General features: G+C 41.5%; 2 protein-coding genes across 2 annotated transcripts in view; one reads left to right on the top strand and one right to left on the bottom strand.

The window, feature by feature from the left end:
- The first annotated feature begins 244 nt into the window (after positions 1-244).
- mpv17l (MPV17 mitochondrial membrane protein like) lies at positions 245-3,782 on the top strand. The gene is made up of 4 exons (XM_034089926.2): positions 245-551; positions 1,431-1,501; positions 2,014-2,043; positions 2,258-3,782. The coding sequence occupies exons 1-4, from the start codon at positions 245-247 to the stop codon at positions 2,471-2,473; spliced, it is 624 nt and encodes a 207-aa protein (XP_033945817.1). The 3' UTR covers positions 2,474-3,782.
- A 6,790-nt stretch (positions 3,783-10,572) lies between these two features.
- Positions 10,573-11,898, bottom strand: part of radil2a (Ras association and DIL domains 2a) — a 41,224-nt gene continuing 39,898 nt past the window's right edge. Inside the window, exon 16 of the mRNA XM_034088910.1 lies at positions 10,573-11,873. Within this exon, the coding sequence (XP_033944801.1) occupies positions 11,771-11,873 (103 nt within the window). The 3' untranslated portion in view covers positions 10,573-11,770. The remainder of the gene's footprint in view (positions 11,874-11,898) is intronic.

Raw genomic sequence — 11,898 nt, 5'->3', positions numbered from 1 at the left:
GTGTGTATTTCTCATTACTCATTTGAGAAGCGGTAATGTGTGATATTGCCGCAGCCAGTGGAGCCTTTTAATCCCTCTCTAATTATTGCGCACAAATGGATAGCGTCGTGCCGGCCAGCAGACTGACATCCGGCCGTGGTGAGACCAGTTTAACCGCTATGCCTACGTTTTGATGGCTGAAAAAACATTCAAGGACCTCACAGCGTCAATTTAGGAGCCACAGCGTCCCTTCAGTGGTGCCAATATGAGGAGGGTAGTGCTCAAAGAGGCCGCCAAAAGGTTTCCCTGGTTGGCCAATGTCACTCTGTATGGGTGCCTGTTCGCCGGCGGTGACCTGGTCCATCAGCTCGTAGCTCAAGAGGATAACATTGACTGGAAACACACTCGCAACGTGGCTATTGTAGCAATCAGTTTCCATGGGAACTTTAATTACTTCTGGCTGCGAGCCCTGGAGAGACGGTTCCCCGGGAAGTCCGCTGGAATGGTTTTACGCAAACTCCTGCTGGACCAGAGCTTCGCGTCGCCTTTGGCCACCAGTGCCTTCTACACAGGTAAAACAGCCTGATGGTGAATCCAATCTAATGTGAAGACAATTAAGGGCTTTGTCAATTCACGTGCACATAACTAACTCCTAATATCTCTAAAACGATTCATGTCAAACTACAGAGCAGGGACATTTGTACACATGTTCAGAATATTTGCTTCAACAACATGCCCTCAGGCTGATTCAATATGAAATAGCATGCAATCATAACAAAGAAACACAAAAGTGAGGTTTAATGAGGTTTCTTGTGAAGGTCATCCCTCAGTCAAATATCATGCCGGGTGAGTCAGGGACGTATTTTGAGAGTTTAGGCCCCTGGGCTCAAAAATGTAGGACCCCCTCACCCTCCCTCTTTCCTTCGAAACAAGACACCCAAACTTAAACATCTATTTTTAGTAAATTAACATCTGTCTTTGTGTCTACTTGTAGATGTTTTGAATGTTTGTGTGGTGGTTTTGTATTTATCATTATTCATTTAGAATCTTTTTGGCATCTTTGTGGGGCAAGTTTATATGTAGTATAGTTTGCTTGTTTTGTGTGTGTTTTGCACGTGATTGTTTTGCGTCCTTCATGGTGGTTTTGCATCTTCTTTCGTGAAAAGTCCTTATGTGAATATACTTTTCGTCAATTTGAGTCCATTTTCAGTCATTTACCGTCTTAATGTGGTTGATTTGCACCTATAAAGTTATTTTATTTATCTTTTGTAGACATTTTTAATCATTCATAGTTGTTTGATTATTTTTCAACAACATTTTGTAAGTCAGGCCCCTGACACTTTGGGCCCCTGTGCCTTTGCCCGGAATGCCCATTTAGTAATCCATCACGGTCCTTACACACGTTTTTAAATCAACTCAAACTGGACCTAAACGTCTCCTCTCTCCTGCAGGGGTGAGCATCTTGGAGGGTAAGGAGGACATCTTTGAAGACTGGAGAGACAAGTTCTTCAACACCTGGAAGGTAAGGCCTCAGCAGCATCCAGCAGAGGAAAGTCACCTTCCCTCCCCATGCTGCTGCTGCTGCTCAAACAGATTAACCCAGATTGTGCTTGCTGCCGCTTTTGCGCAGTGGACACGTAGCCCGAGAGCAAGCTGGGCAATTCAGCCGCGGCTACTGCCAGAGGATTAAAAAAGTCAGTGAGTTTCAGCAGCTGATATCATGCCAAATATAAATCATGTTTAATGCTGCTGGATTAATGGTTCACGATCCTGGTAAATGTCAACGTATCATTAGTTAATAGTGTCCAGAAGGGAGTTTCTACCCCCCCCCCCCTGCCTGAAACGCACAGCACAGGCAGTATGGGAGAAATAAAAAGCTTTTTGAACATTAAAGCATGGAGAAATGTCACAGTAGACACTCAATACAAAAATGAAACTGAAAATAAGCAGAACAGGGTCCCTTTAAGACCCATATCTTTTTCCAAAATGGCATATATGGATTTGGTCATACTCTAATCTTTTTTCCCTTTTCAGACTGGACTCATGTACTGGCCATTCATGCAGGTAAATAATAAAGCAAATACAAATTTGGTGCACATGTTGACACATTATTTATTATTTTTGCTTGTTTATGGATTTTTTTTTAAATCCTTGGAGAGCTTTGTTTTGTCTGACTGTTTTTCCAACTGATAAGAAAGTAACGCTGTTCACTGAAAACAAAAAATGACAACAGTGTATATGAATATCTGTAACTTCATGTTTACCACCCTTTTTGCAGCTCCTGAACTTCGTCCTGATGCCGCTGTACTTGCGGACGGCCTTCATGGGCTGCTGCGCCTTCCTCTGGGCCAGCTTCCTGTGCTTCTCCCGGCAGAGTGGCGACGGCACTGCCAGCGTGGCTCTGGCCTTCATCATGGACCCTCACGAGACCCTGCAGAAGATGCGCCAGGCCCGGGTGGCCAATAAAAAGAAGAGTATCCAGGATGAAGACTAAAGGGAGAAGAAGGAGGAGGGGGATGCTTCTTATACCTACCTATCTGAAAAGTGCAGGATACTGGTTGGAAAAAACATTATCCGTCACAAACGTACACAACAACTGACTGTTATGGACTTCAAATCTGCAGATAGATTGATCTTTTTTGTCTGAATGTGGAAATGTTGTCTTTTCGGGATTTAGTGCAGTTTTTCTTGATGGAGGACTGTGGCTGTTTTATATAAGAACTCAGCTAGCCCCTAAATCAGATTTAAGGGCTCCATTTGACTGCTTTATCCTAGCTGTGCCTTCTCTCTCAGTGACACAACCTCACGTGTGCAAGTTAACAGTGTTCGGCTGACTTGTGACAGTCATTATTTAAAATCAATACAAGGCAATATAAAAAAAGATATACATTTATTTGATATTTTTGTGTGCATTTTTAAAATGGCATTTACTTTGGGATGCACTGATGAAAGAAGGCAGTGAGTGAGTGAAAAGGTGTTGGTTTGTAATGGGTCTTCCAAATGTTTATCTCAATGAAACTGTCCTCATAATGAAATAGTGGAAGGAAATGGAAACAAGGATCGTTTGCATTTTCTTTGGCTGATTTTATTTTTGATATTCGTTTAAAGTTTCCAACTATTTGTAAAGAAAACCTGGCTATCGGTGTCCATCCAAATGTGCAGTAAATCAGTCTCAATATATTCAGATACAATCTGAATATCTTTGCTAAAAGTAAGTGAGGAAATGGTGCATTTTCTTGGGACTATTTTCAGCGGCGGATGAATCAACATTTGGTGATATAGATTTGTGGCAGCAGGATGTGGTGTGTCGGGATAAATCAAGACTAACCACTGCAAGGATTATTGATCTGTTCTTCTGTTCTTTTGACACAGAAGAAAAATATATGAGACTTTCATACGTAGATTAAAGGTGTAAATGGGTATTTTTGAGGAATTTGTCGATATGATATGAATGCATTAAGCCCCTGTCACACTGTCCCGAAATTGACACCCGATGGACACACGAATATGGAATTGTGAATTTCGCACGAAGATGGCCCCGAACCACACACGAAGGCAACATTTACATTACATTTAAGACATACAACTGCAATGAAAGTACCAAAAACAATTATGTTACAGTACTATGATACTATATCTTCAGACTTTGTTCTTTACTTTATCCGTCTTTATATGTAGAAAATATTACGTTTTCTCCGCAATGTTGTTTCCATAACAACAACAACAACTTCCTGTCAACTGTCCTTCAAAATAATATATTATATCCTTTTTAGTTTCACAGAACACAAATTGGGTTATTTACATAATATGTTTACATTATTTTGTTGTGCAATAAAACATCCAGATGGACACACGATAAAGGAAATGTTCAAATTCGGCTGTGATCGTAGCAACATCGGGCCATTCGTGAGAGCATCTTAAGCCATCTTATGATCGCTGGTGGAGTTTCTCAGGCTCCGGCAGCAACTTCGTGAGCGGTGGCAAAATCTTTGGCATGCCAAAAAATTGCCGAAGAACCTTGCGAAGGTTCATTTTCGTGTTGAATTCATGTGTCAATGTTGCCCTTCGTAAGGCCATCGTGAGGGCATCTTGTTATCATCGGTGCCATCGGGCATTCGCCCCCATCAGAGTGAGTGTGAATGCACCGATGATTACGGCCCGTCCACACAGCGGCTGCGCTGACGCTTGCCGGCGGGCGTGTCTGAAACTCGACCAACAACCAATCACATGAATCTCCCGCCCCTGACACACAAGCAGCGGTTTGATTGGCTAGAGCTTGTACTGGAATATGATTCGATTGACTGACGCCTCGCTGAGGCGTCAAAAGTTGAACATTGCTCAACTTTTGCAGCGAGCCACGCCAGCTACGCTCCACGTCGCTTCCCACGATGCATTTCGGCTAAAAGTGACGTCACCCCATTCAAAGTGAATGGGGAAGCGCCAACGCACGCCGCTGTGTGGACGGGCCGTTACACGATTTGACAAGATGCCCTCACGAGTGCCTTACGAAGTTGCCGCTCACGAAGTTGCTGCCGGAGCCTGAGAAACTCCACCGGCGGTCATACGATGGCTTAGATGCCCTCACGAATGGCCCGATGTTGCTACGATCACAGCCGAATTTGAACATTTCCTTTATGTGTGTCCATCGGGTGTCAATTTCGGTAAAGTGTGACAGGGCCTTTAAGGCCTCGGGTTATGTATCAGTGCATCCCACTTGTGTTGTGTCTCCTAGTTTAACTATTTTAATCCTGTCCTCTTACTTGAAACAACGCAGATACCTTATCAACACGTCACTTACCCAAACCACTCCCATATAACTCAATCTTGTGTAGATTGAATCTGTCTTTTAGCAAAGCTGAAAAGCTGTGACTTTTATCCAAAAGCAAAGTAAAATGAATATAAGATATCAATCGGAAATCATTTTTCTAATACCAGAGTGGGTTAATAACATTTTATGGAACATTTGTACCTTTCAAATACACTTATAACATAATTAAACGGACTTTGAACGGTTTGGAGCCCTTATATACATCAGCTTTGAATAACAACAAAGACGTTTGGTTTTTTAATGTGTGAAAAAACAATACAACTGTTCATTGTGTTGTTGGAGTCAGCCTCAGCCAGCGTTAACATTTAAAAAGGCACACCTATCAGCATTCCACTTGTACATGTCACACACATAGAAATCAGTTGGAACGTATACAGCAGATAGAGCTAGTAGTTTCTCAAAATCAAATGTAGTCTGACGAGTCACCGTGCACACACATTCACACCCTCACTCTCTCAGCCAATGTCCTTCAAGGAAGCTCATTAAAGAGCTAAATGTTTTAGCATTTCCTTAGATTTAGGTCATTTTCATTGCATTAAAACAATCATACATAATCTAGCCAAGGTAGGACACATGTAACTACACTTGTTGGATAATAAGTAGAAGTAGTGAAATACAAAAGTGTCAAAGATGCATATTGGCAGGTCAAGCAACAATATTTCAATCACACAGTTTCCCCCCGACATGAAGTGCGTTTCAAGAAAACAGAGTATCTTTTGAAATACATCAGAGGAGGTTTTGCCTATAGTCTAATCATCTCCCAGGTAATATTTTATAGAGACATATCCTTGTGAGTAAAAAGTAAAATGGAGTGTCATTTACAAGGTTACTAGCAGATATTGGTTCAGTTGCTTGGGTCATATTTGGGATGTTTATTTAATATTCTCTATCTATAAGTCCACATTTGATTATAATAAAAAAAATAATGACTTCTCCCGTATATATATAAATATATATATATATGTTTTGTCATTAGGATTAATACATAAAAATGGCAAGGTTTGCTTCATCATTTCCAGTGAAGGCCTTCATTTTTCTTTACCGTTTATTAATTCCAGAGGGAAAATTCAGTTTTTTAGTCTTAATTATGTCCCACTCAAAATGAGTTGGACTTCAGCCTTTTCCCACCCTGCACCAGCTGACATATTCCAGCAGAGGGCAGAACTACAGAACTAGCAGGTGTGTAAAAGTATTAGCATCAACATATACTGAAAGAACCAAAAGTAAAAGTATTCATTAAGCAGATTGGTTCCTTTCAGAATAATATATATGAAATGTTTTGATTCATTATTGATAAATTAATGTGTTTATCAGGCCAGGTTCTATACATATTTTATTGAAAATGAAGTATTTCTTTATTGAAAAGTGTTTTGTTTTTTCAATGGCTTCCATGTCATATGACCAAGTGAGTATTTCAGAACACTGGACGAGTAGGACACACCTCTTTTGATTTAAAGAGCCAATCAATGCAGCATTGCAATACTGGTCTAGTAGAACACACATATTTAACTGGATCTTAGTATTCTTTTCAATTTGATATGATTTTTTTATTGGTGATAAACTATTTAAAAATGTCAGATACTAGGCAACTGAAAGCACTTGAAATTTCAAATGAGAACAATATTTGTTCCATGTTGGAGCTTTCACTCAAGGATATGAAAACATGTTCACGCGCTCTCTGACTCAGAGGCATCCTGACTGTTTCTCCTCCAAGTCACTCTTTCCTCGTTTCCAGACGGGATTTCCTGTCTGTATCTCAGGGAGGGGCCGGGTCCCAGGACTAGCCAGCCCCCCCCCCCCCCCCCCAGCAGCTTCCAGCTTCCAGCACTGGGCTGGGGGGGGCAGCAGTGAGTAGTTCATTCACTTTCCTAATGTGTGAATCTGTTTCCTGCCTTCATTGTCTAAGATGAACAGGAAGGACAGACAACCATTACGGCTGTTCTTCCTGCACGTTGTCACTCTGAGGCCTGGTTTTAGACTTTTAGTCTGGATTTTATGTGGTGTTTTACAATTTATACTTATTTTGTTGTTATTATTTATTTTTATTGTATTTTGTAACCATCACACAATCAAATGCTAGGCCAAGAAAGGAAATTATGTATATTTTGCATCTGACTTTAGCTTCCCAAGTGTTAATTTAACACCTTTTGACCACCTTTATTCTCTCAATGCATCTTTCAGGTAGCCACCCAAAGACATGTGACCTTTGACCTGTGTAGCACCTGCATGTGCAGTGGTGAGTGTTGCTCTGTACTCCACAAACAAAACCTATGAGCTACGAGCTATGAGCTATGCAAGCCAATATCAAATACTCATCACAAATGTCAGTTTCTTTTCAGTTATTTGTTGGGTATATATTGAAGTAAAATAAACCCTAAACAGTTTCTACAGTATCTCTTCTTCTTCATGTTGTCAAGTTATTTTTCAACATTAGAACGGACCTTCATGTCTGAACCAGTCACATTTCATTCTGAGCTACTAGCAGTAAATCACATTGATCACCTCCTTTAACAGCTACATAAACAAAGAAGACCTCAACACAACCTTCGACTGTGTGTGTGTGTGTGTGTGTGTGTGTGTGTGTGTGTGTGTGTGTGTGTGTGTGTGTGTGTGTGTGTGTGTGTGTGTGTGTGTGTGTGTGTGTGTGTGTGTGTGTGTGTGGCAATACTTGTCAGGAAGTTGGACCCAAGACTTATTCAAAAATAAGATGGCGGGCAGAGTTAACTTTTAATTTTAAAAGCAAAAGCTGATAAACAAAGAACGCCTGAACATGTACAAAATCAGGCCTTTAAACACACAAGCCTAATCACAGAGATAAGACCCAGCTGGAGGGGGGGGGGGCAGCAGGTGAACACTATCAGGAACAGGCGGGAAAACACCAAGACAGGAAGTAAAACAAGACCAGACACAAAGGGAAAACTGATTTAAAAAATAAAACAGGAAACGTAGAATACAAAAACAAAGATCATGAAAACTTATTATCATTTTGGCTGTGTTTATATATAATATGCCATAAAACCTTTTTCTTTTTATGCCACGGCCATTACAACATAGAATCAAAAGAGTGTATGTTATATCAGGCTTTCAATCTAGAGCTATTCCTTCAAAATTCTGCATTTCACTACCTTCCATCGGATAAAGCCAATATCTCATATATGCTGGATATTATAGATGGCTTTTAAAATGGGTGTATAAGTGTATAGTAGCAATAAAAGAGCTCATATGAGTACTTGAGTGAATGAGTAAAGGTATTTAACGTTAGCATCATTCCGGACCTGAGCATTAAAATCCTGCAGGGTGAACATACACTCTTAAAATATGTTTTATGTTAGAAAGCTGCAGGGGAGCCTCACGCTCAGCACCTTGTTCACACTTTAATTACTTTCACATTTAAAACTTCATGCACCAATATATACAGCTGTGTCTTTATTTGAATCGGGGCCTCAGGGGGCCACAGAGGCTGCACTGTGCGGAGGAGGAGTGGAAAGTGCTGGGCTAGTGGAAAGCTCAGTGGCTATAAACAGAGCAGCTGGAGGCGACCACTAACGCGTGCCGACACACCCTGCTGCTCCACCCACCTCCAGCTGCACATGGAGTTCACTCAAAAACACCAACACACACATTTTAAAGTTCAGATTTTTTAAAGTGGGGTGGTATGAGGTACTTTTCCGTATTCCAAAGTGTGTTAAATACAGGAGACGCGGGTTACACGCCGCTAGCTTGGAAAAGCAGAAAGGAGTAGCAGCGGGAAACATATTTTAACATCCTAAAAGTGTAGGTTTATACTATTTATAAAAGTCTCACCGCTCTCATACAGCCTTGATTGGTTTATGTTATTGTGTGACTTTGGTGTTTTGTTGATTTTCACCGAAGTCACACAATAACACAAACAAATGAACCAATCAAGGCAGCAGTAGAACCGCAACGCACGTTTATTGTGAGGTAAAAGTACTATTCTTTTATGGAGGCTTGTGGCTTTGAAGATAGCATAGATTATGGTCTAAACTCAATTTGTAGTTTAGTATAATTACTTCCAAAATTAGGAGAATGGATTCTAAGAGACCCTATATGGTATGGGGGTTTTCCCTTTCCTGTAGTGTGTTCGATATGTTTCTGTGCATGTAAATGGTCTGCAAAGGCTACAATCCCAGTGTCTCTACCACACGCCCCCCTGCATGAAACATATCCATTGGACTCCATTGTTTACTTCAGTAACATAGTGACATCACTATGTGACACTCATGCTTTCATTGGCTAGCGTTTTATCACATGGTACGTGAAAGGCAAAGGTGCGGGACATCTCTAAGTGGTTGACCAATCACAACAGACCCGGCCAGATGAGAAAATACTTTTTTGAACATTAAAGCATTGAAGCATGTCAGAGTCGAAGCACAACGTAAAAATATGAACCTGAACAGGAGTGGAGCGTCCACACTACAGCTTCAAAAAAAGCTTGGAGCTGGGCGTGTCTGAAGCTTGGGGATTTTATTCGAGCAACGCGACCAACAACCAATCACATGAATCTCCCGCCCCCGACATACAAAGCAAAAAACACCGGGGATTTTATGCGAGCAATATATATATAAACTCCCCAAACAGGCGAAAACCTACCAGTTTCCCCCACTGTCTCTGCACCTCCCTCCATGCCTGGTTCCTCCGGTTTGTATCCCGGTAGGTGAAGAGGGTCTGGTCATACAAAACCGGGTGATTTGCTACAGCGATAATTAGTTTAATATAGAAATGAACGGCAGGATATCTCTCCCAGTTTAGATGCGGTTTGATTGGCTAGGGCTTGAGCTGTCAGATTTTCAGAAACGGGATTTGATTGGCTGGCGCTGGCTACTCCGGCGTCAGAAGTTGAACATTGTTCAACTTCAGACGCCGGACGGCCCATCTACACTACAGGCATCGAAAAATGCTTTCAACGCTTCGCCCATTCACTTGAATGGGGTGACGTAGTTGATTTTGAATCTTCGCCGAACTGCATTGTGGGGAGCGGAGCGTGGCTTTGCAAGCATCGCGAGCATCAAAAGTTGAGCAATGTGCAACTTTTGAGGCTCGATGCTTGGCATCAGCCAATCAAATCATGCGTATGCAAATCTGACAGTACAAGCGCTAGCCAATCAAACCGCGTGTATGCTGAGAGAGAGTACGCAGGTCATTTCCTCATATTCAAAAAAATGGAGCGGTAGTGAATCACCCGGTGCTGTATGATCAGTCTCTGTTCATCTACCGGGATACAAACCGGAGGAACCAGGCATGGAGGGAGGTGGCAGAGACAGTGGGTGGAACTGGTAGGTTTTCGCCTGTTTGGGGATTTTATATCCAGTTTACTTCGTTTTAACATTGCTATTGCTTTGTATGCCGGGGGCGGGTGGGAGATTCCTGATTGGTTGTTGGTCACCTTGGGCGTGAGAAATCGCCAAGCCTCAGACACGCCCAGCTTCAAGATTTTTTGATGCCTGTAGTGTCGACGGGCCGGCCCGGAGACGCCGGAGACGGACCGCTATGTGACCCACAATTCAGTTCGGTGAAAAGCGAGGCAACGTGACGTCACCCCATTCAAAGAATGGGCAGACGCGTTGGAAACAGTTTTTGAAGCTGTCGAAGCTGTAGTGTGGACGGCCCGTTATAGGACCCCTAAAGTCAACTGTAGGTAATATACTGACTATGGATATTGAATCCGAAGTATCTCATGCAACCCAACTTTAAAACATCCAACATTTTCCTTTAAGGAGTACACACAAAGACAATACAACCAGAAGTTAAAGGTTTTAAAAATCAAAATAATATTTATTCAATAGTTTCAAAAATACTGCGACATAAATATTACAAAATACTGTGAATAATACTGTGTGCCAATACACTTGAATTGACAACATTTGGGATGATATCATGGACAGACTTCCGATGAGGGCTGCAGCAGTTTGTCGTTCTACAGTGGTAAACATTATTAAACTTGATCCGCTGATGTTTTTCATGTTAACTGAAAAAAACATTACGTTTTATGATTTGGGCCCAAACATCCAACAATATGGATTTAAAGGAACGGTCTCATCTAACTGTCAGCAATTAAGGGACTGTTTTATTTCAATATAACAACATGTGTAGATGTGTGTAGATGAATACCCTTCCTTTAAAATGGGGAACATAACCGGGGGAAATAGGGCTCAGGTTGAGAATCATCCAATGACCCTTAATCCTGGATGTTTGTAGTCACCCGTCACTTGTCCTGCTTTGCTTTTTGTCTTTCAGGCGATATAGAAGTGGATATTTCACAGCAGGAGGATCTGTGTGATGACATTAAGACCACAATAAAAACGACCAAAATGCTAGAATGCAAAGATAGTCCTATATATTTATTGCGTTTTTTACTCAAAACAAGAAAAAACATTTCCTAAATTGAGATGAATCTGCTTGATCTTAGTGTTGTTTTCCTTGTTTTGGGAATGTTCTGGAAAAGACAAGAAAATATATTTGATGTCCACCTGTGAATAAATATGACTGCAAAACAAATGAACTAATAGGAGTTGTTTTCCAGAGTAAAATACAGTTTCACAGTTTTGAAAAAGATTCATTTCAGAATAATTCCAGTTGTTGCCAGATGTTTGATCCTGGAGCAGCTTGATGAAGCTCCCCAGACAGAAAACTGTGAACTCAGACAGTGAAATGAGATGTTAGCAAACAGCCACAGGCAGCTACTTCCCTCGCGGTTTATGAGAGCTGTTTATAGGCCGGACAGAAGCTGTGACAGCAAAATGAGCTTTGTATAAACGTGACCGTGCCCTCATTCTGATTGTCTCAACGCACAGAAAAAAGCTCTATAACACACAATACGTCTGGAACGAGACGTGAGTGTGTCCTTTCTGAGATAATGACTGGCTTTGGATCAGCAGGAAGGATGAAGCAAACGTCCTCCGAGTATTGTAAATTGCACTTGATCGTCCACACAAAGCTCTCCCCTCAGCATTTAGTCGTAATCGAGCACTTGTCGCTGGTCTTTGAGTCGATTTTGGCCACCAGCAGTCTGAGAGACTCTCCTGATGATCGGATCAGTTCTCTCCCACTGAAATGAGAACAACACGATGTAA

This window comes from Pseudochaenichthys georgianus, chromosome 8 (assembly GCF_902827115.2).
Source record: "Pseudochaenichthys georgianus chromosome 8, fPseGeo1.2, whole genome shotgun sequence".
In the NCBI taxonomy this organism is placed as follows: Eukaryota; Metazoa; Chordata; class Actinopteri; order Perciformes; family Channichthyidae; genus Pseudochaenichthys; species Pseudochaenichthys georgianus.
This window is presented reverse-complemented; position numbering and strand designations above follow the sequence as displayed.

Excerpts from the sequence above, each read along its gene's own strand:
- mpv17l (XM_034089926.2), top strand. The coding sequence starts at position 245 with ATGAGGAGGGTAGTGCTCAAAGAGGCCGCCAAAAGGTTTCCCTGGTTG. Across the intron at positions 552-1,430 it reads CACCAGTGCCTTCTACACAG|GGGTGAGCATCTTGGAGGGT; the intron begins GTAAAACAGCCT and ends TCTCTCCTGCAG. Across the intron at positions 2,044-2,257 it reads TGTACTGGCCATTCATGCAG|CTCCTGAACTTCGTCCTGAT; the intron begins GTAAATAATAAA and ends CCCTTTTTGCAG.